Raw genomic sequence first — 26,650 nt, 5'->3', positions numbered from 1 at the left:
CCCGCCCTCAGAGCTGGGATGAGCTGTGCTCTTCCTGGCAGGCCCTGAGCAGCAATGCCTGGACACTCCCCTCATTCCCATTCACCAAGGCAGCCTGGGAGCTGGTGGTCCCAGCAGTCCTGTGAGAAGGCCTGGGGTGCAGAGACCCCCTGGAGCCCTTGCTGGGCCCATGGAGCTCCTCTCTCACTCAGTGCAAGGCAGGGGCTTCTCCAGCCCTGGACAGCAGCTTCCAAGTTGCTTCTGTTCACCAACGAGCCAGAGCCTGGACTGTGGGAGTGCCCAATCAAGTTCACCACAGCCCCTCTGAGTGCTGCTAGCTCCAAAATACCTGGACTCCTGGCACTGCTGCACGGCCTCCCAGGGACAGAGGTTCCGGGAACAACGTCCAGAGCTGTGCGTGACTCGGCCCTGAGTCACCCTGGCCCAGTGGCCCGGCCCCACCGCAGCAGGGCAGTGTGGGTGTGGAGCCAGCCCTCTCCCCAGGCTCCATCCCACTGCCTGGCATGTTGCAGGATTAATCCAGCTCCTGAGCTCAGCAGCAGGTCAGACCTGTGCACTACGCCCAGCCTTTGGCTCGGGACAAACCCAAGGCACCTGAAGGATCAACCCTCCACTGGCAGACCCCAGAGTGGCATCAGTTGGGAGCACAGCTCTGGTGCTGTGGCCTCCCCAGGGTCTGCAGCCCCCACTATCTTCCCACCTGATCCAGGCAACCCACAGGTAACAAACTTACTAAAACTGAACGGTTGAGCAAAACAACATTTAATGCTTCTCTCAGTCTCCTCTAGTAACCTCCCAGCTCAGTGCCACCCCACTGGTGGTGGGGACACAGTTTGACAGCCCTGCTGGCAAAGCTGCCTGGCAATCCTCCAGCCAAAGCTCTGTCTGGAGGCTTCGAGGAGACTTTCTTCATCCTGGTCGGACTCATCCTCAGCCCTCCAATCCACAGGATGCTGCAGAGTGGCTCATCCCAGTCACTCAGGGCACGGCTCTGGCTGGCATCCAAGGTCCCAGTGACGAGAAGAGAGTGGCTACATTCAACAGTTCTTCAACTGGCAGCTTTAGCTACTGGAGAAGGACATAAAGCTTGCCACTGAAGAACTGGTGCTGGTTAGCCAGGAGCAGGGTGGCACAGCAGCACCTGGGAAGGGAACACACATTTCAGAGCCAGGATTGAACTGTGCCAAGCTGAGCTGTCACCCACAGCAGCTTCTCTCCCTCATCCCAACGTGGATCTATCCCTCTCCCCAGGGACATCCCCCCACCGAAGAGACAGCTCCGACCTCAACTCTCCCCATCCCTCCCTGCTCCCAAAGTAGGTGGTGCATGAGCTCCAGCACCCGCAGCCAGCCCTAAACCACGAACAACAGGCAGGGAAACCCAAGGCCATTTCTGCTGGAAAATAAGAGATAAGGCAACCTGCTCCAGCAGGGCCCAGTGGCCGCAGCAGGGAGGCCACTGCAGGTAGGGGTTACAGCGTTCCCAGGGCTCACCTCGGGCATCCATCAGTGCTGGCAGGGTCCCACCTGGACAGGAGCCAGCCATTTCCTGACGGGGAAGACACTTTGTCAGGCGGCTGCTGCCAAGCCACCGGTGGGGGAATTTCAGGCAGCTCAGCCCCTTTCTGAGTCGTTTTGTTGGAGGGTGAGGACGCCAACCCCAGGGCTGGTGCGGGACCCCAGTGCTTCCTTCTTGGCCCGGGAAAAATCCCTTTTCTACAACACTCACTGCTTTGGGTGCTGGGGATCGAGTTTTGGGAACCTCCCAGGAAACCGGGCACGGTGGGGGAGAGATGGCAACGGGAAACATGGGAAACCCCCGGGGGAGCCATCACAGCATCCTCCCACCAGCGTCACCCCAAAGGCACTGGGGACTCCGGCTGGCCCCAGGCCTGGGCGGGCAGCGGGGGAGGCCGGGCCCCGGTGGGTGCTGCGGCGAGGGCTGCGGGGCTTTCGGTGCGGGGCCGGTGGCCGAGGCGCAGCGGCGGCGGCGGGGCCCGGCGGGGATGCCGAGCATTCCTGGCGTGCCGGGTACATCTGGTCCGGATTCCAGCGAGCTGGTCCCGGCCCTGCTCCACCCCCGCCGGCCCGTGAATCAGCACCCGCCGCTGAAGCCACCGGCCCCGCCGGCACCGGGGGCCCCGCCAGCACCGGGGGCCGACCAGGGGGGGCCGTGTCGGTAACAGGGTTCCCACCCAGCCCTTCTTAGCACCGACAGACCGAGCAGTTCTAGGAAGGGCCCCGGTGGGAGCTCACCCCGCTAATAAAAAACGCTGTGCCCCCAGCTGGTGCCCCTCACCCGGTATAACCGGGTCACCCCCCCCTCCCCCGGTGTCTCTCCTCTCGGTAAAACCAACTCCCTCCTCTCCCTTAACGGAGGCAGCACCCCCCACGCCGCTCCACGGCAAAGCCGCTCCCTCCACTACCCCCGGGACACCCCGCCGCCCTCCCGGCCCTCCGGTGCCTGGGATGCTCCGCTCCGTGCCCACGGCGGGGAGCGGCCGCAGGTCAAAGTCTGCCCAGTCCGGTCCCGGAGTGAAGGTCACCCCCGGGACGGCCACCGCCCGTCGCGGGGAGGCCCCGGCCGCAGCCCCGCCCGTCCCACCGGGATCCCCAGGCGCGGGAGCCGCGCACGGGCCCCGGCCCCAACCCCCCCCCCGCCCCACCGACACCGGGGGCGAGGCCGCCCGGCCCAGGCGACGCCGCGGAGCCCGGCGAAGGACGCACCGCGCCGCACCCCCATGGCCGCCCTGCCCCGGGGAAAGGTGACCTTCCCTAACGGGGCACGGTGGGGCCCCTTAACCCCCGGAGCACCGAGGGCGCCGCGCGGGGCTCCGCCACCCTTACCGCCCGTCCCAGCGCGGTACCGGCGGACCCACCTGCGCGGCTCGGCTAGGCCCGACTTGGCCCAGCGCCGGCACCGCTACCCCGCCGGTGCCGCCCCGGCCGTGCCCGGTGCCGGTGCCACCGCCTCCCCCCGCCGCGCGCCGGCTCCGTCCCGGATCAGCTGGCGGAGTCATGACGCAGCCGCCCCCCGGCCACGCCCCTCGGCCACGCCCCCGGGCCAATCGCCGGCCGGCACCGCCGGCGCGCGCCGTGCCCGCCCCCGCGCAGCGATTGCCGCCCGCTCCCGCCAATGGCGGCCCGGCGCGACCGGTGGCTCAGCCAATGGAAAGGCGAGACGATCGCTCTGCGCCGCCCACCCCGCCGGGGGTGAGTTTGGCTCCCTCCCGGCCGGGTGGCGGTTGCCTTGGGAACGGAAGGGGCCACCCCGCCGAGCGGCACGCCGGGAGTTGTAGTGCGGCGCGGAGCTCCCGGCGTGCCCCGCGTGCTGTGAGTTGGCATTTTCAAGCGGGTGAAGGGGTGGCGGGGGCAGGGCGGCTCCAAAGAGCTCGACCCTTCCGCGAGCCCCGGGCGGGGCGTGGCGCTACTGCGGGCACGGCCCGGCCGCCCCCGCCCGCCCTCGGGCGGTGCCTCCCTGTGCTGGGGCTGGTGACACGGCCCCGATTCCGAGAAGTTGCTCTAAGTCCTCGACCAATCAGAAGTGAGCGTTCGCCGCACGCACCAATGGGAGGGCGTGGGGGGCGTGGCCGCAAGAACTCGACTGACCCCGATGACTTGGCAGCGCCGCGCGATGACTGGACAACTTCTTTAAAGGGGCCGCGCCCGCCGCGGGTGACGGCAGGGCAGAGCGCAGGGCAGCGGCGGCCGGGTCCGGCCCGACCAGAAGCGCTCACACATTGCCCGGCCAGCACTCCCAGCACTACCCCTTTCAAAGGTGCTGCGGTGCCCCTTTAAGGTCGTTTCCTGCCCTTCGTCCCAGTAACAGCTGATTGCAGCGGGCCAGGGTCGGGGGGCCAATCGGCGGCCGCCACGTCCTACCCACGTGACTCCCACGCGCCGCCGCGCCATGCGGCGCTGCCCGGCGGGAGCCCCCGGCGCCCTTAAAGGGGCCGCCCATGGCTGTTGTGACCGTGTGCCCTGTGGGTACTGCCGCACCCACCGGTCCCGGAGGCTCGGCACCGCCCGGGCGGCGGTGGGAGGACCCGGCTCACTTCAAGAGCACCGGGGCTTGGAAGTTCCCGTAGTGTGCGGTGCCTCGCGGGGCAGTGGGCGGCAGGGTCCCGGGGTGGCGGGGCTAGACTGGCCCCGCCACCCCACGCCAGCTCCCCCGGGCACTCACCTGCCGCCGGTGGGGTCCGCCCGCGGCGGGTGGGGACCCCTTTAAGACCGGCTGCCTCGTCAGCGTGGCTCCCCCGGCTCCAGCTGACAGCCCGGGGCGCCTCTGACGTCACGGTGACGTCACGCCCCGCCGCCGCGTCACGCCCCGCCGCTGCCTATGCACAGCCCCGGCCCCGTGGGGGCCCCGGCCCTGCGCACCCGCCCCGGCCCCCCCGCCCCGCAGCCGCTGGAGGGAGCCCGGGCCCGGCCCCGCGGGACCTGGCGGGGAGCGCGGCCCGGCCCCCCCCCGCGCACATGGCGGCGCGGCGGCCGCATGTGACCGCCGTCACCTGACCAACATGGCCGGGGCCGCCCCCGCCGCCGCCCGCCGCGGCTGAGCCGCCGCCGCCAGGTAACGCGGGGCTGCCGGGGCGGTGAGGGACCCCACGGGGGGGTTGAGGGCTCCCCGGACCGGCCCTCGGGCCCGCGGGGCTCAGCCCTGCTCTGTCGTCCTCCTGCCCGTAAGGAGGCCCCTGAGGGGCCGGGGCTGCCTGACCGGCCGTGGCCGTGACTCTGTGCTGGGTCCGTGCTCCTTGCTGTGAGCATCCTCTCTGTCACCCCCGTGGCCCCTCTCCGGGGCCCTGGGACTGCAGAGTTCCCTTTTGTGTCCCCAATACGGGGGTTATGCTGCATCGTGTCCCCCTCCAGTTGCGGAAGTCCTGCTGTGTCCCCACCACCAACCCTGGGGCTGCAGATGTTCCCCCTCCACATCCCATCATGTTCCTTTTGAGTTCGTAGGGCTGTGAGTGTCCCATTGTGTCCCTCAAGCCTGGGGCTGAAGAGGTGCCATCACATCCCACTCCCTGGCTGTGGATGTTCCGTTGTGTGTCCCCCCTCCAGCCCTAGGCCTGCAGAGGTTCTATCATGTCCCTTCGCCCAGGGATGTACAAGTCCCCATCGTGTCCCCATCCGTCCCTGTACACTCTGCTGAGGGCTGTGGAAGCCCCACCATGTCACTCTGCCTGGCTGCAGAGGTCCCACATTGTCCCTCACAATCAGGGCTGGTTCCTTCTCACCCCCTACATACAGGCACAGTGACTAAGCTCCTCTAACCAGTTTTTTTTTAACCTGGGTGCCAATGGGGAAGTGAGACTTGCTGCTGGCTGGGGAGGACAGGGCGGTTCTGCGCTGCTCCGCTCGCTCACAGCCTGTCTGGACCACCTTTTTCCCAGCAGAATCCAGCATGGAAAACTTCCTGCAGAGCGTGGAGAGGGATCTGAACATCGACCGCCGGCAGCTTGCCCCTGAGAGGACTCACGTCACCGCCTTTGTGCCAGCAAAATGGCTGCAGAGCCTCAAGGAGCGCCGGGTGCTGCCGGCAGCCTGCCCACGGCCCGAGGGGCTGAGCGAGGTGGAGGTTAGGACGTTCCTGCAGCACTCGGTGCAGAAACTCCCGGCGGGCTGGACACGGGTGGAGATCCACGGGCTGCGGAAAGCCCGGCTGGGCTACCCGCTGCGGGCACAGCCCCCTGAGCAGCGCTGCAGCGGCAACGTGGACACCCTGCACGGCTTCATGCAGAGCGTGGCCACCCAGAACTACCACAACCTGTGGGGCCGGGCTCACGGGCTGTACGCGCGGCCCTACCGGCGCCCGGACCCGCCGCCCACGGTGCCGGCGCTGGACGCGCTCAGGGCTGCCCTGCACAGAGCCTACGGCTGCCCTGTCCTCCAGGTGGGCAGGAACGTGCCTGGCACGTCCCCTGCTAAGGAGAGCGTGGCCAAAGGGGTGTCCTTGTGCCCCAACGTGCTGCAGGCTGAGGCGCTGCTGGAGTCGGCCGACATGCTGTACATCATCTACCCCTATGTGCAGTACTGCCTGCACGACATTGTGACCTTCAGCCCGGCCAAGCTCACCAACAGCCACGCCAAAATCCTCTTCCTGCTCTTCCATGTGCTGCAGGCCATGAGGGCTTGTCACCAGGCGGGCCTGGCTTGCGGAGATTTCTCCCTTCGGGACGTGGCTGTGGATGAGAAGCTGTGCAGCCGGCTGCGTGTGAACTTCAGAGGCTATGAGGGACCGGGGGAGGAGGAGGAGAATCTGGTGGGTGGTCTGCAACGAGAGAGCAAGCAAAGCTGCGTGCAAAGGCAGGAGGTTACATGCAGTGCCTGCCAGAAGGACCTTCGAGACCTGGTTTTGCAGTGGGTGCACGGGCAGGTCAGCAACTTTGACTACCTTATGCATCTGAACAGCTTGGCTGGGAGGAGAATGGGAGACCCCAATTACCACCCGGTTCTTCCGTGGGTGGTGGACTTCACTACCAAAAACGGCAAGTTCAGGGACCTAAGGAAATCCAAGTTCCGCCTCAACAAGGGGGACAAGCAGCTGGACTTCACCTACGAGATGACCAAGCAGGCGTTTGTTGCAGGGGGCTCGAGTGGGGAGCAGCTCCACGTCCCCCATCACATCTCAGATGTCCTCTCAGACATCACCTACTACGTGTACACCGCCCGCAGGACACCCAAGGCTGTGCTGTGCTGCCACGTGAGGTCCCAGTGGGAGCCCAACGAGTACCCGGCCAGCATGGAGCGCATGCAGAGCTGGACACCGGACGAGTGCATCCCAGAGTTTTACACAGACCCCTCCATCTTCCGCTCCATCCACCCCGACATGCCTGACCTGGATGTGCCGTCGTGGTGCAGCTCCTACGAGGAGTTCATCCAAGTTCACCGCATGCTGCTGGAGAGCCGGGAGGTCTCCCAGGACCTGCACCACTGGATTGACCTCACGTTTGGCTACAAGCTGCTGGGGAAGGATGCAGTCAAGGAGAAGAACGTCTGCCTCCACTTGGTTGACAACCACACGCACCTGACGACCTACGGGGTCGTGCAGCTCTTTGACCAGCCCCATCCCAGGCGCATGGTGGGACCTGCCTACACTCCTGCTGAAGCTCCAGCCATTGCCCGGCCTCTGCTCCAGAACATCCGGGAGACTGTCGTCTTGGAGGACATCCAAGGCCAGGTGACAGATGCAGTCAACGGGCTGGTCCTGGAGGCTACTCCCAGTGAAACCACCTGGTCTGGGGAGAAATCCATCGCTGGTGAGGATGATTTGGAGCAAGGCACGGAAGCCCTGGATTCCATTTCTGCTCCTGGGAGAGCCCCTGACCAGCCCTGTGCCACTGTGCCTCCAGCACAGCCCTCCACTCTCCCTGCTTATGCCACTGACGGCAAATCCTCGGGGGTCCGACCGCTCCGTCGGAGCAAGGCAGGGGCTGTGGATCAGCTGGACATGAAGATCACACTTCCTGAAGGCTTCAATCCTCTCCAGGCCCTAGAGGAACTGGAGAAATTGGACAATTTCTTGGTTAAAGGCTTAAGCAGCGAGATGCAGCTGATGGAGCAGCCGTGGGAAGAGCCACCCTTGGGTCTCTCAGACCTCTTCCAGAGGGACATGCAAGCTCTGGGCATCCTGGTAGCTGAGATTATATTTGCACCGAGGCTTCGTCCTTCGAAGCCCGACGCATCGCTGTGGGAGCGGTTCCTGATGGTGAGGAACCTCTGCCGTTACCATCCCAAGGAGATCCCAGCCCCACTGCAGCACGTGCTGCACGTCCTGCTGCAGCTGAGCGAGCCCGTGGAGAAGCTGCTGAAGAGCAGGCTGGGCAAGGGCACAGTGCAGTTGTTTGAATACAAACCCATCTCCCAGGGCCTCCCCCCACCCTGTCCCACGCAGCTCCTCAGCCCCTTCAGCTCCATTGTCCCCTTCCCCACGTACTTCCCAGCTCTGCACAAGTTCATTTTCACCTATCAGGCAAAGAAGATTGAGGATGAAGGGCAAGGCCGAGAGCTTGTTTTCCAGCTGTGGCAGCAGCTGGAGGGGATCCTTTCTGAAATCACTCCTGAGGGCCTGGAGATTCTTCTGCCTTTCATATTATCTCTGATGTCTGAGGAAAACACGGCTGTCTACGCAGCGTGGTACCTCTTTGAACCCATAGCTAAATCCCTGGGGCCCAAGAATGCCAACAAATATCTGCTGAAGCCCTTGATTGGAGCCTACGAGACATCCTGCTCCCGCCATGGCAGGTTCTACCTGTACACAGACTGCTTTGTGGCCCAGCTGATCGTGCGCCTGGGGCTGCAGTCCTTCCTCCTGAACCTGCTGCCCCACATCCTGCAGATCCTCGTGGGCATCGAGAGCTCACGGGAAGAGAGCAAATCCTTCCTCGGCACCGCTGAGGACGATGAGAGCGGAGGGGAGAGCCCGGTGTCGTGTGTGTTTGGGGAGGAGATCAAGATGGACGTGGAGCACAGCTCTGCTGCACTCGACCTCCTGGACTACACCTCTGGGGTCAGCTTCCATGACCAGGCCTACCTGCCTGAGGGTGAGGACTTCCAGAGTGGCCTCTATGTCGGGGAATCCCTGCAGCCCCAGGAGCAGGAATCGCTGAGCCTCGGCCGGCTGAGTGACAAGAGCAGCGCCAGCGAGGTGTCCCTGGGCGAGGACAGACCTGCAGATGGGGACTCTCAGAAGGACAAAAGCAGCTTGAAGTCGATGGACAGCAGCCAGGACCTGAAGCAGAGTGAGGAGTCGGAGGAGGAGGAAGAGGAACACGAGGAAGAGGAGCACGAGGATGCGGCGGTGGATGCAGAGCTGACGGTGGTTGTGGATGCTGCTGGGGCCTCTGTGGATGTCACCCTGGCTGATGACAGCAGCGAGCCAGAGGATGGAGAGGGAGAGGAGCTGCCAGATCACTCTGATGACAAAGAGCAGACCATACTGCTGGGTAAGACCCCGCCAGCATCCAGGCTGTTGGGCAGAGCCTTGGGAGAAGCGGGTCGAGATTTGGGGGTTTTTGTGGTCCCAGCTTGGGGACAGTGATGAAACCAGGGTAAGAGGCCAGGACTGCCCGTGGCTCTGAGAGTCAGGGTTGGAGCAGCAGGAACTGATAGCTAATCTGTGCCATGCTGGGCACTGTCCTTGTGACTGCTGTTGTTTTGCAGACACAGCCTGTAAGATGGTGAGGTGGCTCTCGGCCAAGCTGGGCCCCACTGTCACATCCCGCTTCATTGCCCGGAACCTGCTCCGGCTGCTCACCTCCTGCTACATCGGTAACGCCTCTTCCCTGGGTCCCAGGGTGGGCTGAGCCCCCAGTCTGTCTGCTGGAGGCTTGGGTGTGGCTGCTGCTTCAGCTCATGATGTGTTATTCTCTGGGCAGGCCCGACCAGGCAGCAGTTTGTACCGAGCAGTGATGAGAACAGTCCCCTGAGCACGGGAAATATCTACCAGAAGCGGCCTGTGCTGGGAGATCAGGTGTCCAAGCCAGTGCTGGCCTGCCTCGTTCACGTGGCATATTTGTATGGAGAGCCTGTCCTCACCTACCAGTACCTGCCCTACATCAGCTACCTGGTCAGTATTGCCTTTTTCTCCTCTCTGTTGGGGCAAGAGCTGTGTCCAGGCACAAAGGGAAGATGTTAAAAAAATAATCCAGCCTCACCAGGGGGAGGTTTTCTTGTTTAAACATCAAGCTTGTCTGGGCCAGTGTGGGCTGAGCAGCTCTGGCTGTGAAGGGCAGGAAAGGCACTTTCACCTCCTGCCACAAGTTCCAGACTGCTCCCAGCAAAGCACACTGCTGTGTTCATACCCCTCTTTCCCTGTCAGATCTTGGGAAAGCAGAGAAAAAGCATTTCTTCTGCTTTTCTGTGCCCAAGCAGAGCTGGCACAAGGGTGGGATTGTGATAACAGGCAGGAGGAGCAGTTTGTGCTGCTGTGAGATTGCTGGAGTGAGGGTTCACAGAGGTCTGTGGGGATAGATAGGGGTGAAGACCAACGGGTTTTCAACTGAACAAAAAGCACTGGCAAGGCTCACTAACTTTTCAGCTTGAAGTTCATAGCAAGAAGGAAATGTATAATGCAGCTGGTTGAAAAACTTAATTTTTCATTAAAAAGGAAAAGGTTTTGAATCTTTTAAACAGGCTTATTTTTCATATTGCTCCCTCTGTAGCGGTTGTAAACACTTTGGTTGTGGATTCTCGTTTAAATGGAAAACTTCAGTAGCTTTCTGATAATTTAAACATAGAGGAAAAGAGGCCACAGCTGTTCATTTAAAGAAAACAAAAAGGCATTGTCAGTTTTTCCAGTGTTGAAGGGGATATTTTTCAGGGGAAAAAATCCCATTTTTCAGCAAAAATCATTCTCCACCCAGTTGCAATCATAGCTCCAGCTGTTCTGCTTTGCTTTCCTAAGCTTATTGCTTAGGGGCACAGAGGGGATTAATACCCCTGTGAAACAGCATTTGGCAACCTGATACTGGAGCGATGGAACTTGCAGGTCACAAATAGGATAAAGTCAATCCTTCTTGCAGGATTTGGCAGGGTGGCTATTTTGTGAGAGGAAGAGCCTCTGTGATGAGCTGGAAGATGGCAGGTGTACAAGAAATATAGCAGGAACTGGGAATTGTCTATGGGTTTTGTTACTGGCTCTCTTTTCTCGGGTGTTTGATTTGTCTAGGAGTTAGGAACTAGGACAATCTAGAAAGAAATATTTTAGTGTTGCTGCTGATGTTATTAACTCTTTGGCACTGCCATAACAGCAGCAGTACATTGTCAGCAGAAAAACGATGTGCAGTTCTGCCTCATGAAATTGTTTAGCAGCTGGATTTCTAGAAGTCAACAGCAGGTTTGCCCATAATTTGTGCTTGGATATTTCATGCAAGGATTGTTCCTCTGCAAACTGTGGGATGAAGACAATGATTTTTGCTTTTAAATTGTGTGTGTGTAAGAGTTTCCCCTTTCTCTCTGCTGGCAAATGATGCTTTGGGGTGTCCAGGGTGGTTTGGGCCAGTGTGAGGTTGTTGGTCTTGCTACTGAGCTTCCCATTTGTGGGGATGTTGTACTCTGCAGAGGAAATCTGTGAGCTTAGGGCTGTCATTCCCCATTTTCTCCAGGCTCATCTCTTGTGCTGATAGGTGCCTGTCAGTTTTTGGACTCATCCCTTGAGTGCCAGACATGCTCAGGTTCCTCTTCCAGGAGCTGTGACCAACAGTGTGTGCTGGGCTCGAGGCTGAGCTCAGGTGACCCTGGGGTCACCTTTGCTGTGTCCTGCTGGGGCGGGGGTGGCCCTGGCACTGAAGGAATCCCTTTCACAGGCTGTGGCCCTGGCACTGAAGGAATCCCTTTCACAGGTCGCCCCCGGCGGTGGCTCCGGCGGTGTCCGGCTGAACAGTCGGAAGGAGGCCGGGCTCCTGGCTGCTGTGACACTGACACAGAAAATCGTGGTGTGTCTCTCTGACACCACACTGATGGACATCCTCCCCAAAATCAGTCAGGAGGTGCTGCTCCCAGTGCTGGGCTTCCTCACTTCACCAGCTGTCGGGTAAGCGCTGCAGGATTGGCACAAAATCAGGGATTTGGGAATGGTTCTGTGGGGGCTGGGGAGGTGTTTCTGCTCTGATGAGCATATCCTTGCACTGGCACAGTGCTGAAAACATTCTGATAACACAGAAAAGGCAGGAAGCATGAGGCAGAGGATGGAAAAAAGGGTTATGTGGAGGGCAGGCTGGTCATGGGTGTCCTTTTCAGTTTCCCCAGTGGAGCCCAGGCCCGTGTTGTCCTGTGTGTGAAGACAATCAGCCTCATTGCCTTGATCTGCCTGCGGATCGGGCAGGAGATGGTGCAGCAGCACCTGAGTGACACAGTGAGAAACTTCTTCGGGGCATTCTCGCTGCTGCAGGAGCTGCAGGACCAGGTCAGTGGTGTGGGAGAGGTCCTCCTGCACTTCCCCAGATGTGGGAATGTGGTGGGCATACCCGGCTGTGTTTGTGTGGAAAGAGCATCTGATCTGGGGGTTTATCTGATCTTGTTTCTCTTGTCCAGGGGTTGACAGCAGAGTCACTGAGCAGCTGTGAGGTGCCAGTGATGGAGGTGCCCCTTTCAGATGGGAAGCTGCTGTCCCTGGATCCAACTGTGCTGGTGGAGTTACAGAAGGTCTTCAATCCTGAGATGGCCTACATCACCTACATCCCCTTCTCCTGCTTGCTGGGTACGCCTTGGCCACCAGCTCCAGGGATCTGTGAGGGAGCTCTGTGCTCGGGGCATGCATGCTGAGCCTGAACTGCAGGGCAATCACAGCTCACAGGGCTGCTGGGGGAAACCACAGCTTCTACAGCATGTCTTGGGTTGAGACCCCACTGGGCTTCAGGCTGCTTCAGCTGGGAGTGGATGTAGCTGACTCGGGGATCTGTGTTCACATCCCTGTGTGTGGAGGGGGATGGTGATGGTGAAGAGGACATTGCTTCCCTTGCAGCCACGGTGTCTCTGTCTCCTCAGGTGACGTTATCCGGACGGTTGTGCCCAACCACTCTCTGGTTGAGAAGCTGGCCAGCCTCCACCTGGAGAACGTGAACCCCCAGAACCTGCAGGTGGTTGGTCTGGAACAAACACCGAGTGTGGTGGGCTCAGACCAAGACCCTCGAGGGGCTGAGCCCTTCTCCAGCCCTCAGGAGGACACTCACTCCGGCACTTTTGGGAGTGTCCTGGTGGGGAACCGCATCCAGGTGCCCGTGGACACGCAGCGGGAGGGTCTTGGCTTGCTCCGCCTCAGTGCTGGCACTGATGGATTCACTCCCAGCTCCTCCAGCGAGGACAATGCCCTGAAGCACGACCTGCCCCGCAGCACCCACATGCTGTGTGGGAACTGGCTGGCCTACTGGCAGTACGAGATCGGGGTGAGCCAGCACGACCCCCGCTTCCACTTCCACCAGATCAAGCTGCAGAGTTTCTCAGGGCATTCCGGGGCCATCAAGTGCGTGGCACCGCTGGGCAGCGAGGATTTCTTCCTGAGTGGCAGCAAGGACAAGACAGTGCGGCTTTGGCCGCTGTACAACTACGGGGATGGCACCAGCGAGGTGCCACCACGCTTCACCTACGCCGAGCACAAGAAGTCTGTGTTCTACGTGAGCCAGCTGGAGGCACCGCAGCACGTGGTGAGCTGTGACGGCACCGTGCACATCTGGGACCAGTTCACGGGTAAGAAGGGAAAGGGTGAGGAGCTGGAGTGAGCTGGTGCAGCCCTTACAAGCAGGGGCTGTGCTGAGTTTGGATGGCTCCTGTTAAAAACCAGCACAGAACTGGAGATTTGCTGTGTGACTTGTCCTGCCATAGTATCTGTCATCTTCTCACAGGCAAACTTCTGCGGACTTTTGATGAGTTAGACAGCAAAGTCCCCATCACAGCTGTGACCACAATGCCACCTCCCTATCACAGCATCTCTGTGGCCAGTGCAGACTCCGTGCTGAGGTTCATCGACCACAGGAAGCCAGGACTACAGGTAGGGATGTGGTACTCTGTGAGTCACCTTCCTGCAGCCCTGTGCTAATGATGGGATCAGAGGTGGCCCAAATCCCAAATCCCAAAGCCAGCTGTGATGGCTCCATGGAAAGCCGCTTGTCCCTTAAATGCCAGCTCCCCTGAGCTTCATCCCCCAGCTGGACTGTCTGTGTTGCAGCACGAGTTCCGCCTGGCCAGTGGCGTGAGCGCGGGGCTCATCCGCTGCCTGGCCGTGAGTCCGAGCGGCCGCAGCGTCATGGCCGGCTTCTCCTCCGGCTTCATCGTGCTCCTGGACACCAGGACGGGGCTCATCATGCGGGGCTGGCCTGCCCATGAGGGAGACATCCTGCAGATCAAGGTGAGAGGCTCAGCTGGGCTCAGGGCGGGGCTTCAGTGATGCTCTGAGGCTGTATGGAGCATCCTTCCTTCAGGGCTAGCGTGCTCCATCCTTGCTTCATCCCTTGCAGAGTCCCTAAGAGGCTGCCCAAGCTCTCCTGCCCCATGGTTAGTGCTGCTGCCAGCTGTTCTTGGTCCAACTCGTGCTGCCAGAGTTCAGTCCTCCTGGGTTTCAATCCCTGCCAGGCAGGTCTGCAGCAGGGGCAGGGAGGAGCCATGGCTCCTGTGAAGGAGGAAATGTGTTGCTTTCTCCACGGGGCTCTCAGCTTCCCTGGGAGAGTGTTGCTCTAATGAGTAACTCTTGTCCATATTTACCCACCCCAGGGAGCAGTGCTGGGTCTCCAATGTCCTCGACCCAAACATGGGTTAAACAAAGTTCAGCAGTGTGGGTTGTTTACCCTCTCACTAGCTCTGCTAATAAGCAGCTCCAGGCTTCTCCTACCCTCAGCAGTATTTTCAACTGTGTGAGAGCCTCCCAATTCCTTCTTCTGAGAAGGAAAATAGTTTGGCAGGTGATTTAATGGAGAGGGAAACTGCATGGTAACAGATGGTAACAGGTGATGAATGAGTTGTGTTGGGTGTCAGGGTGTTGTTGAGAAGAGGCCCAACCCATCTCTTGGAGGAGATTGCCAGCTACCACAGCATCCTTTAGCTTGCAGTGTCTACCCAAGGCCTTGCTAACATGCTCAGTACCATCAACTGCTTGAAAATGGCTCAGATTGTCCTGAGGGATTGCACTGTGACCACTGCATCACTGGCAGCCACCTGCTGCTCTCATGTGCAGCACCAGATTGTGAAATTTTACAGAAATGTCTGGTCACTAGCTTTTCCTCTCCTGCAGGCTGCAGAGGGCAACGTGCTGATCAGCTCCTCTTCAGATCATTCCCTGACTGTCTGGAAGGAGCTGGAGCAGAAACCTTTGCACCACTACAAATCTGCCTCCGAGCCCATCCACGCATTCGACCTCTACGGTAACGAAGTGGTCACTGGCACTGTGGCCAACAAGATCGGGGTCTACTCCATGCTGGAGTCCTCAGCCCTGCCCACCAGCACGACCAAGCTGAGCTCAGAGAACTTTCGGGGTACGCTGACCAGCCTGGCAGTGCTGCCCACAAAGTGCCACCTCCTGCTGGGCTCGGACAACGGCATCATCCGGCTCCTGGCGTAGTGACCCCGGCCTGGCAGCCTGTGGCTGTCCCACAGTGCTGTGCTGGAGCTGGAAGCCAGCAGCATGGCTTTTGGAGGAGGCAGAGTCAGATGTTTCTGAGCAGAGGATGCAGGGGGACGTGTTCTTGTTACGTCTCTAACCTCTTTCTGTATCTTGAAAAAGAAAAAAAAAAAGCCATAACTGAGAAACCTCCGCTGCTGCTGGGAGAGATGTTGGGCGTTGTAGGTCACTGTCACCCCTGCAGAGAGGCCTGGAGCTTTCCTTACCATGTGTGCCTGATCCCCAGGGGACTGTGAGCTGCCCTCCACAGGAATAGGGACCACAGGTACCCTCCCCCCTTCAGTTAAGGGGTGAGAGGTGCCCCTTGACAAATCAGAACCGTTTAGCTACTGCCACCTGCACTTCCCCTTCCCTTCCTCTCCTGAACCACTGAACAGCCCCACTGGAATGGCAGGAGCTGGGCTTGGGAACTGCTGCCTTTGGAGCTGCCTCTCCTCCTCCTGTGGCCAGTGCTCAAAGCCCAGAGGAGGTGCTCTGTGAACTTTAGGTTCTGCCAGCTGAGTTAGAGCTTGCATGGGAGGAGGAGAAGGTTCACCAGAGCCCTTCTGCTGCCGTGCTGGTTCCAGGGCAAAGACTGGAATGGAAGCCAGCCAAGGCACAAACCCCATCTGCTCTGCCAGTTCCTGTAGGAATGGGCTGCTGCACAGGGGCAGATTGGGATGGGAATGTGATTCTAAGGAGGCCAGAACTAGATGCTTCCATTGGAATTTTGGCTTCTGGAGCAGTGGGGTAGGGCTGTTGTTGGTTCCTACCCCAACATCCCATGATGATGCAAAGGGTGAGGAATGCCATGTGTGTTATACTGGCAGTGATCCTCAAGAAATCCTTCTGATCCTCTCCTTCGTGCTGGTCAGGCCCCTGGGGAAGACAGGACAGTAAAAAGGTGCTCAGTTTTGTGCCCTCCTGCCTTTGTGGGGTGAGAGGCAGGAGGCAAGAATCCAGCATGGTCTCTCTTTGACCTTTCCTTTGGGACAGCACTGTGTTCCCACCCCAAAGGCACAGAGGGTGCTCTTTGCCCCACCAGTAGAAGCAGTTTCTTCCCTTCTATTGCAGCCCTTTTCCCACCCATCCTTTAGCCTAGCCAGAGCCAGTATCAGAGGAGCAGAAAGCTCTCACCTTGGGCAGAGGAGGAGCCTGCTGTGGGTTGTCCTGGGTGGGGAAAGGGCTTCCATCCTGCAGCTGGGGAGGTGAGTGGTTGGCCAGTGCTGTCCTTCCCTACCCAAGGGGAGCTCTCAGTCCCACGTTGCCTATTAACTGTTTGCAATAGATGTAAATATTTACTTCTAATAAACTCTTTGAAAGAGCTGCAGAACCAGGGGTGTGTGTGGAAGCTCTGTGCTGGAGGCGCTGGGTGTGCTGGCTGCAGCTCTGCTGCTCAGCCAAAGTGACACCTCCTCCTTCAGGCTCCTCTTGTGTTCTGGGGGAGCCCTGGATGTAGGATGGGACTCTGCTGCACAGGATTTGCTTTCCAAGGGGAAGTCGCTCCCTGTGTTGCAGCAGCACGTCCCAAATGTGGTTGCAGAGCTCAGATTTGTCACCCACTGTCTGGGGCGAGCTTGGGAACCCAGAGTTCCGGCAAGGAATGGATGAGTGGAAGATGCTGTTGGTGCTCCCTGCTGGTCCTCAGTGACTCCTCTCCCACTGAGGACATGGGCAGAGGCAGGAAAGGATCACCATCACTTCTGCTTATGGCACAAATCCAGCCAGGGCAGGTGTGCTGGAGTTCTGCCCGTCCTCAAGACTTTTCCTCTGTGCCCCAGCAGTGTGTGCATGCCCTGGACACTGGGACCAGCTGCCCTGGGAGAGCTCTGGAGCGTGCTGTGCCCCAGGGGAGGGACCAGCTGCTCTTGGCTCAGCCCAGCCTGGCCATCAGAGCCTGCTGTGTGCAGCCACGGGGCCCTGGGCACCTGCTCTCTGTCAAACCAGTGCCTCACACGGGATGCAGCAGCAGCCGGGACTCCAGGAGGGAAGAGATGGGGGTTTCAGCTAAGAAAATTCCCAAACCAGAGAGCCCTGTGGCAATAAACATCAAGCCCTGTGTTTTCACTGAAGTTTATGAATAAAAGAGAATATTCCTAGCAGGGGGAGTGTATGCAAAGTGGAGCGACTTGCAAATTACTTCTGCTGGTGGGAATTTTGCATCTTGTAAACTCGGTATTAAGGTTGTCTTGAAGGTACAGCAGCCCGAAAGTGCGTCCCCATTTCCAAATGCACCACAAATTCACTCTTCTCCCCCAAACAAATGTTTAACCGGATGCTGTAGGTCAATATTTGCCTGCCAAATTCTCAAACAGGGGGTGGTGCTGAAGGTCGCTGCTGGGAGGGGGACTGGACAAGAGCTGTGTGCGCCCCATGCAGAGCTGCAGGACAGGCTAAAGCAGCTGCCAGCTCCAACGTGGACATGAACAACCTCAGGTGAGGGACAAATCAAAGGATTCGATAGAAATGAGGGATGAATTTGACAGAAAGTTAAAGGATGGGCACCACCACGGAGGAAAAGGGGTATTTAGGGTTGTATGTGACTGCAGGATTTGGGGTGAAGGAAAGGGAGGAGTGATATGGCCTCAAGTTATCTTCTGCCAGTGGGATCTCAGCCCAGCAGTTCTGGGTGAAGTAAGGGCTGCTTGGAGAGTGGAAAGCAGCCCCAGGAATTCAATGTGGACGCCATGCAGGGGGCTGGGATTTGGCGTGGAGGTTTTATGAGAAAGAGAAGATATTTTATTTCTGTCTGAAAATGGAAAGTGGCTGGGTGAAGCGTTGGCCAGGGAATGGGTGGGGTTCTGTCCGTGACCCTGGAAGCCCTGCTCCCACTGTCCCACACTGGAACTGGGGCACGGAAGGGTGAGAGGCGGGGTTTGCCAGCAAAGGGGGAAGATGAGTGCTGGGAAGGGGAGGTCTCCCCCTTCCTGGACATAATGTTGGGAAACTGCTCTGGTATTGCACTTCTACCTGCAAATCCCCTCCCAGACAGCGCTTGCTGAGCACCTGCAGGTCAGTAGCCCTTCTCCCAAGAGCCGGGGGCACAGCCGAGGATGCTGTGCCTGTATCTCAGTGGTTTCCATGGGAAAGGAGCAGAAAGGTTCTTGTCTCCTTCCAGAGGCACAGTGTGTGCAGCACTGATTAGGGGAATACCATTTGCAATCCAGAGAAACGAGGGCAGCAGGGTCAGACAGGCAGGATCCAAGCGGAGCCTGGCTGTGGCTGTGGGCCCCTGCTCCTCTCTGATTTCCCTGCCTTTGGCACCAGACCCAGGAGCCCTGCGTTGTTTTTTTGCAGCATTGTTCATCTCCCTATTGCTTTCCACGAGCTCCTGTGCCAACCTGTTTGGCCAGGTTGATAATTTTCTCCCTGTAGACCTGAATAGTCTGAGCTCGCAGCTGGAAATAACTCCTCTCTCGGTTGGTCCTTCTGTTCCAGGAAAATGGGATTCCTCTGGGGGCTGCTCTGCCTGGCTGCTCTGCACAGCCTCCCAAGGGTAAGTTGCTATTCCAGCAAAGAGCAAGAGATGTGTGGTGGCTCCCTGAGCCAAACCATGGAGCAAATACCACCCAGAGAAGCCCTGGAAGGCAGATAGGTGGAGGGCACTGCTAGGGGGTTCACCAGCAAGGTTTCTAATCTTTTACCCATCTAAAATAGTTGAGGATGTTCTTATTATTCGTATTTCTGTAGAAACTTTTCTTTTGGAACTTGACCTCAACTGTATTTAGTGACCGTGACCTTCAGGAGGTTTTTGAAAAGCAGGTTTTTCCTCCCCCCTCACTTTTAAATCTGGATCCCTGTCAGAACTGAGATTGCAAAACCCCACAGCTCGCTCTCAAAAGGATCCATTATTTTGTGCCAGACTGGTCTGACCCCTTTCCAAACAAGCCCAGTGTTTGCAGTCCCAGCTGCTCCTCACTTCCACCTCCCCATGTCGGATCCAATGCCCTGGCTCTGCATCCCAAAATCCTGCCCGTGCCTTGTGGGGAATGCTCCAACCAGGATTGCAGTGGGAGCAGGGAAGACAAACTCTGGAAATTCAGAGGGACCTGAGTTTGTTTCTTTGTTGATTTTTTTCCTCCACAGCTGGCAGATGCCAGTGACCAGCAGCGTCTCTTCCTGGACAAAGATGGGAATCTGAGGGTAAGCACTGATGGGTTCCACCCAAGGGGGCTGAAGTTGTGCTGTGGGATTTGCAGTTTTTCCTGAGAAGGGATGAGCCCAGGCAGTGCCAGTGCCATGAGAAAAGTCCATCTTTCTGCAGCCTTTACTCCCAGCTGCTGCCAGCGCTGTGCTCCTTCAAGTTGGAAGCTCCACCCTAAATAACTGAGCAGAGTATGGAGTTAACATTAGTGCTGGTGTGTACAGGGACTGGCAGGTGGATGATTTGATTTCTGATTGATAAGGAAAGGTGAGGGAAACCACCAGCTGTGAGGATGACAGGGAGAAAGACCTGTAACTGATCCAACCTACTGAGCCTGGGATGTTTCAGACCATGCAAATGTGAGGAGACTAGTGGCAGTGCTAAAGGCTAAAGCTTAGAAGAGTAGAAAATGAGGAAATTTAGAGACAAGAAGCATGGAATAGAACACACAAGTCAAGAAAACACAGATGTCTGGAGGAGGAATTGAGCCAAACTGGATCAGGGCTGTGACAGCAGCAGAAGGGGCTGACCAGTGTGAGGCAGGTGAGCACTGCTGAAATGTGTGAGGGGAGGAGATGAAATCAAGGCTGAGGATCTGTAAATGCTGAAGGCACAGGACACGTGCTAAGCTGGTGGTGGGTCTTGCCCTCAAGCTTTGCTGAGAGCAAGTGGAGGAAGAACCACTGCCAGACCCTCACTGGGTCCATTTTCAAGACCTTCTCTTTTCCAAAGCCATTCCTTCAAATCATTATCTTCAGGGTTTAAGGGAAACTGAAGCAAAACCACCACCAGAGCAGAGGAGTCCAGCTCTGTCCAGTTTTCTCAGCCCATTTAGATGTGCAGGGAAAGCCATGAGAGTGTCACTGTGCTCTTGCTTTCCCAGTGCTATCCTTGTTTCTCCCCAGGATGTGAAAAGTGCTGGAATTGCACAGTCACATGTGCTGGAAACCACCCCAACTCTGCCAAAGGGAAAGCCGGTAGAATTTACTTATGACAGCTTCCAGGAGAAGGATGGACGCATGTCAGCATCCACCAGCACCCTGGTAGACACGACTGATGATTGGAACTCAAAAGATGAAGCCGTGGCTGGGGATGGAGGTTGTCGTGGGAAGAAATCACCTGGGGAAAATGCCTCTTCAGAAGAGGAAGGAAAGGCTGGAGATAAAAGCTGTAAGATGACTTGGAAGAACAGCCAGAGGCTGGCAGATGGCCTGATGAGATTCAGCATTGATCTCCTGAGAGAAGTGCAGCTGGAGTCCAACAGAACCAACGTGCTCCTGTCCCCCCTCAGCATCGCCCTGGCCTTGTCTCACCTGGCACTGGGTAACTCTCAGTGGCAAAGCCACCATTCCCTGCCTTTCCCCGTTTCCTCTCCCAGGGGCACGAGCAGCCAATGTGCCAGATGCAAATGAAATACAGCCCCTTCCACTTATCCTTGCTCCTGCAGCTTTAATTAGGCATGATTACAACTGAAGCTGCCCTCTGAGGCTCTGACTCTCAGATTTCTGCAGGCTCTGTTGTGAGGCACAGTGTGTTTCTAACAAGAGGCAAGCCAGAGTAACATCCCTGTTTTCCACTCTGTGGGCATGAGACCTAACAGGAATTTGATTTTTAGGAGCAGCAAATGAGACAGAGAAGCATTTGCTGGAGGTGATGCACCTGGAGTCCGTGCCCTGCCTCCACCAGATGCTGGGCACCCTTCGCAGGAGGCTCACAGAGTCCACCCTGAGCCTTGGGTCACGTCTGTACCTGAAGAAAGGTGAGAGGTGGCCTGGGGGGGACTGGACTGGTGTAGGATAAACCTCCCAGAAACAGAGAGTGATGGAAGCACGTTGGAGACATCCATTTCCCCTATTTCCTCCTCTTGGGGAGTGTCATACCACGCTGAGCAAACTTTTCCCATCATTCCTCCCCTTTGCCAGGGTTTGAGGTGAAAGAGAAGTTCCTGGAGGATTCAGAGAAATTCTATGGAGCAAAGCCCATGATCCTTTCTGGGATCAGCCAGGACGACCTCGTGGCCATAAACAACTGGGTAAAGGAAGCCACTCATGGGCAAATCCCCTCCTTCCTCCAGCAGCTCCCTGGAGACACGGTGATGCTCCTGCTCAATGCCATCTATTTCCACGGTGAGCTCCACAGGCCTGCCTTATTTTTTCAAGAGGAAATAGTTAGAACTCCAGTTTTCTGCAAGCCCTGTAGCTGAACAGCATCTCCTCTCCTCGCTTCCTGCTAGGCAATCTGCTTGTTCTTGTGCATCTGCTGTTCCTCTTGCTTAGATTTCTTTACAGTAATGATTCCAAACTGCTTCACATGTGCTAAAAATGTTACTTGACAGCAGAGCCAGGACACAGCAGGTGGGACCTGCAGTATCTTTGCCTCCTGGTTCAGGATCCCAGGCAGTGGCACATCCCTGCTCATCTACTCAGTGATCTTAAAGGTCTTTTCTAACCTAAATGATGAACCAGGTCGTTTGCAGCTCACTGCACATCCACCACAGAGCCCAGAGGAAGCTTCTGTGGATTTCTCTCTGACTACAGCACAGTGGTCGGCCACATCTTCCTTTTTGAATTCCCTGAGGGCTGTGCACAGACCAAACACTTCCAGTGTAAATCTACAAACGTTTTACCTTGGTCTTGGAGCAGTGTTTCTCCCTCTGCAGCACAAAGGCAATACTCCCCATTTTTCAAAGCACAAACATAGTTTCTTTTATCTCCACAGCCTTCAGTAGTCTCCCACGCTGAGGCATGAGGATTCATCCGTGTTCTTTTTGTTATTCCATAGTTTCTCTCTGGATGATAAGAGTTTCCTGCTGTTAGGGCTCTTCCAGCCTTGGTACTGACTTCTCTTTGCTGTATTTTCACTTCTCTGGTCACTATTGGCCTTGTTAGAAAACTCAAGATAGGAGGAGTGTGAGATCAGCAGTTTCTGATTTTCTACCCAAATTTGACTTCATCACTTTCAAAACTTTTATTTTTACAGGGTTTTGGAGGAATAAGTTTAATGCAGACTTCACTAAGCCAGATATATTCCACCTTAACTATGAGTTTGTGGTCCCAGTTGAGATGATGAAAGCTCATGAGTACCCCCTGAGCTGGTTTACACTGGAGTCCCAGCATATTCAGGTAGGGATCTCTCAGGAGCACTGCAAATTTTCATTGGAATTTCCTCTTGCTGTGGTATTTTACTAACTGCAAACATTCTCTCCAAAAAACCAAATGCTTTTTCTAACAGGCATAGCACACAAAAATTTAATAAGCATTCTTTGTCCTTGCTTCCAGCAAGAATGTTGAATCTTCACTTTTAATCTCTAGGAAAAACCACAAAGAGATATTCCTACTAACTGGGAATTAATAGAGTTTTAAAGCCCTGAGTTAAAGATAAATGAGGAAATATGGAAAGGAATTCCTGTGGACTATGTGCTGTTGGAGTTTTTCAGAGTGGGGCAAGCTTGTGCATGTGGGCTTTCACTCTGCCATGTACTCAATACTAAAATCTAAAGCTGTTATTCCAACAAATTCTCCTCTGGAGAAATCAGATCCCTCTTTCTCACCAGGCTGTTTTCATCCAAGAGCAAGAGTGGCCCTGCAGACCAATTAAAAAAAGACTAAATTAAAAGCATCACTTCCTGGACTTCCCTTCCTTTTCCCTAAATTCTTCTTTGGTTGGTTTTATTCCCAGGTGGCCAAGTTTCCCTTTGAGAGTAATGTGAGTTTTGTGGTCATCGTACCAGACCAGATCACCTGGAACGCCTCTCAAGTGCTGGAGAACTTCCCTTACAAACAACTGTGCAGGCTTTTCCCCAGAGAGGTGCCCACTGCAGTGAAGATCCCCAAAATAAAGTTGGACTACCAGCTGGAACTCAACCAGGTTCTCAGCCAAATGGGTAAGGCCTCTAGCAGGGTTTGCACAGAACAAGAGGAGCTGATCAATCTGTTCGCTGCCACCCTTGTTTCTAAAGCTGTGCCTCACAGCTTGCTCCAGAACTCCAAACTCTCCCAGCTCTTCTTCCTCTCCTCCTCCTTACTCCTTGCTTGCCTGGCACCAAATGTTTTGCTCCAACAAGATGATACTACAGAGAAAGCAGCATTCACAACTTCTCACAGTCTTTACGAGTTCTTCCCATTGTAGCCAAGACCAACTTCCCCCGTGCATCAATCTCAGTCTCTTTGTCATTTAATTCAGTGTCCAGGACATGGAAATTGCCAACAAAGAAAATGCAGATCACAAAACCTGCAGCTGAAATAAAATACCAGGCGCTGCCTTTCCAGATGAGAATAATTTAAGAGTTCACTTTGTTTCGCAAAGAATTGCTTAAAAAATTATCTCTGTGGAAGTGTTTCTAGCCTTGCTAGAGAGAGTCTTCAGACTTGCTGCTGCTTTTTACTGATGATTTCAAGTTCTTAATCTACTATTCTTAAAGAGGTGGAATTTTTGTTTCTCTTGGCTGTCAGCTCTCAAATCCTCCATGGTGGGTAGCACATGGAGCAACAGATCAGAGAACTTCTTTCTTCAGCCAGCTTTGAGAAAACTCAGAACTCGTGGCACCAACTTGGTCTCATTTCTCTGCAGGCCTCCAGGAACTGTTCATGAGCCCAAATCTCCAGAAGATCACAGAGGAGCCTCTCCTTGTGTCCAGTATACAGCACCAGGCCACCCTGGAGCTTAAAGAAGATGGGGTGGAAGCATCTGCTGCCACCGGTGTTGTGATGTCACGCTCATTCTCTGGCTTCAGCCTCGACAGGCCCTTTATCTTCATCATCTTCGAGGATGAAACAGGGATCCCACTTTTTATTGGCAGTGTCCGGAACCCCAGCCCAGATGCTGTTCCCCAGCTCCGGGAGCCATGGGATTCACGTGAAGCCACGGATGCCAATGAGCACCGTCTGCCCAAATAACAGAGGGCAGAGCCTGAGTGTTCTGGGACTCCTGCCTGACCCTCTGGATCAGCTGAGAGAGGCCTCCTGCCCCTCTGAAGCCACAGGGGGCAATTCCTTGCTGTTTTCCTTTGCAGATCCCTAGAGACCAGTCCTGGGATAGCCCATTCCAGCCCTGACGAGCTTTTCCAGGCTGAGGTTCCCCTCTGTTGAACCTGAAAAGCTTGTTCTGCCTGGATTTCCCTTCCAGGGCTCTCAGTTATGGAAGGGAGACTTTCTTGTCCCCAGACTGTTATTAGAGTCTTCATTAAGATCTTATTAGAGTCCCCTGTAGCCTGGAATCATCATTAGCATCTGGCAGCTTGGACATCAGCCAGGGCTGTACGAATGTGGCTCTTCCTTCCGCAGTTCCTGGGAACACGAATCCCTCAGTGTTCCTCTGAAAACCATCTGTGCCCACCTAGACAACGACCTCCAGAGCAACTGGACTAGAAACCAGTTCTCTAGGATGAGTCACAGCCACTTCCAAGCACGGGCTCTTTTCAAAGTTTCCCTTTTCCCACTCCTTGGCTATTTGGATCTGATGTAGGAGGCTCTGCAGTAGGAAACCCCTCCCTTTGAATCCTTCTCTCCAGCCCTTCCTCTAGAGGTTGGGTAATGCTAGATTTTTCAAGGCATGTTTTATAAAGTGTTTTTTAGTAATTTTTATGTTAGCAGAATAATAAAGAATAAAGCAGAATATATTTGTTGAAGGTATTGCATTGAAGGACCCAACAGAGAAAGGAAAAAGGCACAGAAATTTAGTAATTACTAAGATCAGGAAGAAAAAAATCTGGGGATGACAGCAGAAAAGAGAGGAGGGGCTCTGGCAAAGGATCTGCTTTTTGCTACACCTTGTCACAGGGAACATCAGAGGTGAAATGGCAAATCTGTAAAGACTCTCCAAGGACCAAGTCCAGCAAGTTTTGGGTATCTCCCCTGCCAAGTGTGCAGGGGATGGATGCTCTCTGGGTCAGAGATGTGAGATGGCAGAATCCCCTGAATTAGGGCATGAGCTTAGTGGCACAGGGTCAGGAGAGTGTTTGGCCTGTGAGCAGCAAGGCAGGGATAAGCAAGGATGTAACAGCCCTTAGCCTTTCTCTTGGGTAAAACCTGACAAATGCTGGGATCTGCTCAGAGGGTCAAAGGTGCTGATCTGGCATCTGTTATCTGTGATTTGTTCTTCACTGGAATACTCCTGGCTCCACAGTATCTATGCTGTGGATGGCTGGGACAGCTTCCAGGGAAAGCAGGAAAGATTTTGACACCTGTAACTGAATGTCACCGCTTTTATTTTGGCAAAAGGAAATGTCCTGTTATAGCTTCCCTTTGGTTGAGGGGAGCAGAGCCCATCACAGCCCCTGAGATGGGTCCTTGTTCCAATGCAGCAGTGCCCTGAAAGCCCATGAGGCTGTGGCACAGATTGTCCAGAGCAGCTGTGGCTGCCCCATCCCTGGAAATGTCCAAGGACAGCTTGGACAAGGCTTGGAGCGACCTGGGATAGTGGAAAGTGTCCCTACCCATGGCAGGAGGGTTGGAACAAGATGATCTTTAAGGTTCCTTCCAAAATAAGTTATGATTCTAGCAAGGAATTTTGGGGTCCCTCCACCCAGTCAACCAATCCTACCACTTAAAAATACGGGCCTAACTCATGAGTACTTCTGTACAAAACAAATCCTATCCACAGTAATTTCTGCTTCCAACCCCCCTCAGCTGCTGGGTCGAAAGGATGGTGCTCTGTTCTTGCAGAGCAGCAGTTAGAGAGCCCAAGGGCCACCCTTCTGGCATTGTTTTCCTCACTTGGGAAGGCTGCCTTCCCTCAAAGGAAGGAGCAGAATGCTTCTGGGAGCCTCCGTCCCTGAATAGTCTGCACCATCTGCTGGCATAAGAGCAGGACTGACTCACTAACCATGAATTTCAGGGATGCAGGGGACTTTGGGGAATAAAAAGTCCTGGCTCCAACCTCCAATTATGCATTTCTTCCAGTCTAAAAGGAGAAGAATGGCCGAAGATAATGCCTACCCCTCTAACCAATGTAATGACACAAACCCTTCAGAAAGAAGCTGTAATTACAGGGCCCTGCAATTTTAACAAGTAAACCCACAAGAATTCAGCCTTTCTTACTAGAGGGCACAGCTCTAGCCCACAGGGAACATTTTAGCTTATTTATTTATACAGATTCATTCCTAGCATTCAGAAATACCATTCCATGCCTTAGGTAAGTCTTTGGCTACTGTAACCTCCCTGAATGCCACCCTGTTGCACTGTAACCGCTGCAAAATTTAAAGCTCAAGTTTTCCTTTTCACGCCTCTGCCCTCCAGCTCCTGCTTTTATAAAGTTCTTTCCCTTGTTCTTAAGTTTCCTGAACAGCTTGGTTCTTATTTCCTATTTTCTGTCTTGCTGCCATCACTCCTCCTCCAAGCTATTCTTGTCAAACTATTAATTTCATCTTATTTGACAGTACAGCAGCCCTCCATGACTGTGCTTCACTCAACAAATTATCAG

The 26,650-nt window shown here is 55.9% G+C and overlaps 3 protein-coding genes across 6 annotated transcripts; 2 read left to right on the top strand and 1 right to left on the bottom strand.

The window, feature by feature from the left end:
- Positions 1 to 746: 746 nt before the first annotated feature.
- On the bottom strand, positions 747 to 4,242 carry LOC106853287 (uncharacterized). Of its 2 annotated transcripts, XM_088177136.1 has the most exons (4): positions 2,875 to 4,242; positions 1,494 to 1,526; positions 1,341 to 1,395; positions 747 to 1,141 (listed from the first exon to the last, which is right to left on the bottom strand). In XM_088177136.1, the coding sequence occupies exons 1-4, from the start codon at positions 3,017 to 3,019 to the stop codon at positions 1,066 to 1,068; spliced, it is 309 nt and encodes a 102-aa protein (XP_088033262.1). In that variant the 5' UTR covers positions 3,020 to 4,242; the 3' UTR covers positions 747 to 1,065. The 2 variants fall into 2 exon arrangements, with proteins under 2 accessions (XP_088033262.1, XP_088033261.1); XM_088177135.1 differs by lacking the exon at positions 1,341 to 1,395 and having other exon boundaries at positions 1,494 to 1,548; positions 2,879 to 3,514.
- A 200-nt stretch (positions 4,243 to 4,442) lies between these two features.
- WDR81 (WD repeat domain 81) lies at positions 4,443 to 16,420 on the top strand. 2 transcript variants are annotated; one of them, XM_088177128.1, is made up of 11 exons: positions 4,443 to 4,572; positions 5,396 to 8,944; positions 9,162 to 9,269; positions 9,377 to 9,567; positions 11,342 to 11,532; positions 11,739 to 11,904; positions 12,033 to 12,198; positions 12,486 to 13,184; positions 13,340 to 13,485; positions 13,663 to 13,842; positions 14,722 to 16,420. In XM_088177128.1, the coding sequence occupies exons 2-11, from the start codon at positions 5,404 to 5,406 to the stop codon at positions 15,046 to 15,048; spliced, it is 5,715 nt and encodes a 1,904-aa protein (XP_088033254.1). In that variant the 5' UTR covers positions 4,443 to 4,572; positions 5,396 to 5,403; the 3' UTR covers positions 15,049 to 16,420. The 2 variants fall into 2 exon arrangements, with proteins under 2 accessions (XP_088033254.1, XP_014732111.2); XM_014876625.2 differs by having other exon boundaries at positions 4,444 to 4,572; positions 5,393 to 8,944.
- A 120-nt stretch (positions 16,421 to 16,540) lies between these two features.
- Positions 16,541 to 24,844, top strand: SERPINF2 (serpin family F member 2). Of its 2 annotated transcripts, none has more exons than XM_014876393.2 (9): positions 16,541 to 17,523; positions 18,526 to 18,583; positions 19,174 to 19,230; positions 20,137 to 20,554; positions 20,847 to 20,990; positions 21,154 to 21,357; positions 22,211 to 22,353; positions 22,910 to 23,114; positions 23,801 to 24,844. In XM_014876393.2, the coding sequence occupies exons 1-9, from the start codon at positions 17,510 to 17,512 to the stop codon at positions 24,124 to 24,126; spliced, it is 1,569 nt and encodes a 522-aa protein (XP_014731879.2). In that variant the 5' UTR covers positions 16,541 to 17,509; the 3' UTR covers positions 24,127 to 24,844. The 2 variants fall into 2 exon arrangements, with proteins under 2 accessions (XP_014731879.2, XP_088033257.1); XM_088177131.1 differs by lacking the exon at positions 16,541 to 17,523 and adding an exon at positions 17,909 to 18,099.
- The last annotated feature ends 1,806 nt before the right edge of the window (positions 24,845 to 26,650 follow it).

This window comes from Sturnus vulgaris, chromosome 21 (genome assembly GCF_052056855.1).
Source record: "Sturnus vulgaris isolate bStuVul1 chromosome 21, bStuVul1.hap1, whole genome shotgun sequence".
Classification (NCBI taxonomy): Eukaryota; Metazoa; Chordata; class Aves; order Passeriformes; family Sturnidae; genus Sturnus; species Sturnus vulgaris.
This window is presented reverse-complemented; position numbering and strand designations above follow the sequence as displayed.

What these genes read in the sequence shown, in the direction of transcription:
- LOC106853287 (XM_088177136.1), bottom strand. Translation starts at nt 3,019, where the DNA reads ATGACTCCGCCAGCTGATCCGGGACGGAGCCGGCGCGCGGCGGGGGGA. An exon ending in TAGCCGAGCCGCGCAGGTGG is followed by an intron (nt 1,527 to 2,874) that starts GTCCGCCGGTAC and finishes GCTCCTGTCCAG; the next exon opens with GTGGGACCCTGCCAGCACTG. An exon ending in TGGTTTAGGGCTGGCTGCGG is followed by an intron (nt 1,142 to 1,340) that starts GTGCTGGAGCTC and finishes TTCCCTTCCCAG; the next exon opens with GTGCTGCTGTGCCACCCTGC.
- SERPINF2 (XM_014876393.2), top strand. An exon ending in ACAAAGATGGGAATCTGAGG is followed by an intron (nt 19,231 to 20,136) that starts GTAAGCACTGAT and finishes GTTTCTCCCCAG; the next exon opens with GATGTGAAAAGTGCTGGAAT. An exon ending in CTTGTCTCACCTGGCACTGG is followed by an intron (nt 20,555 to 20,846) that starts GTAACTCTCAGT and finishes TTTGATTTTTAG; the next exon opens with GAGCAGCAAATGAGACAGAG.
- WDR81 (XM_088177128.1), top strand. Translation starts at nt 5,404, where the DNA reads ATGGAAAACTTCCTGCAGAGCGTGGAGAGGGATCTGAACATCGACCGC. An exon ending in AGAGCAGACCATACTGCTGG is followed by an intron (nt 8,945 to 9,161) that starts GTAAGACCCCGC and finishes GTTGTTTTGCAG; the next exon opens with ACACAGCCTGTAAGATGGTG. An exon ending in CATCTGGGACCAGTTCACGG is followed by an intron (nt 13,185 to 13,339) that starts GTAAGAAGGGAA and finishes ATCTTCTCACAG; the next exon opens with GCAAACTTCTGCGGACTTTT.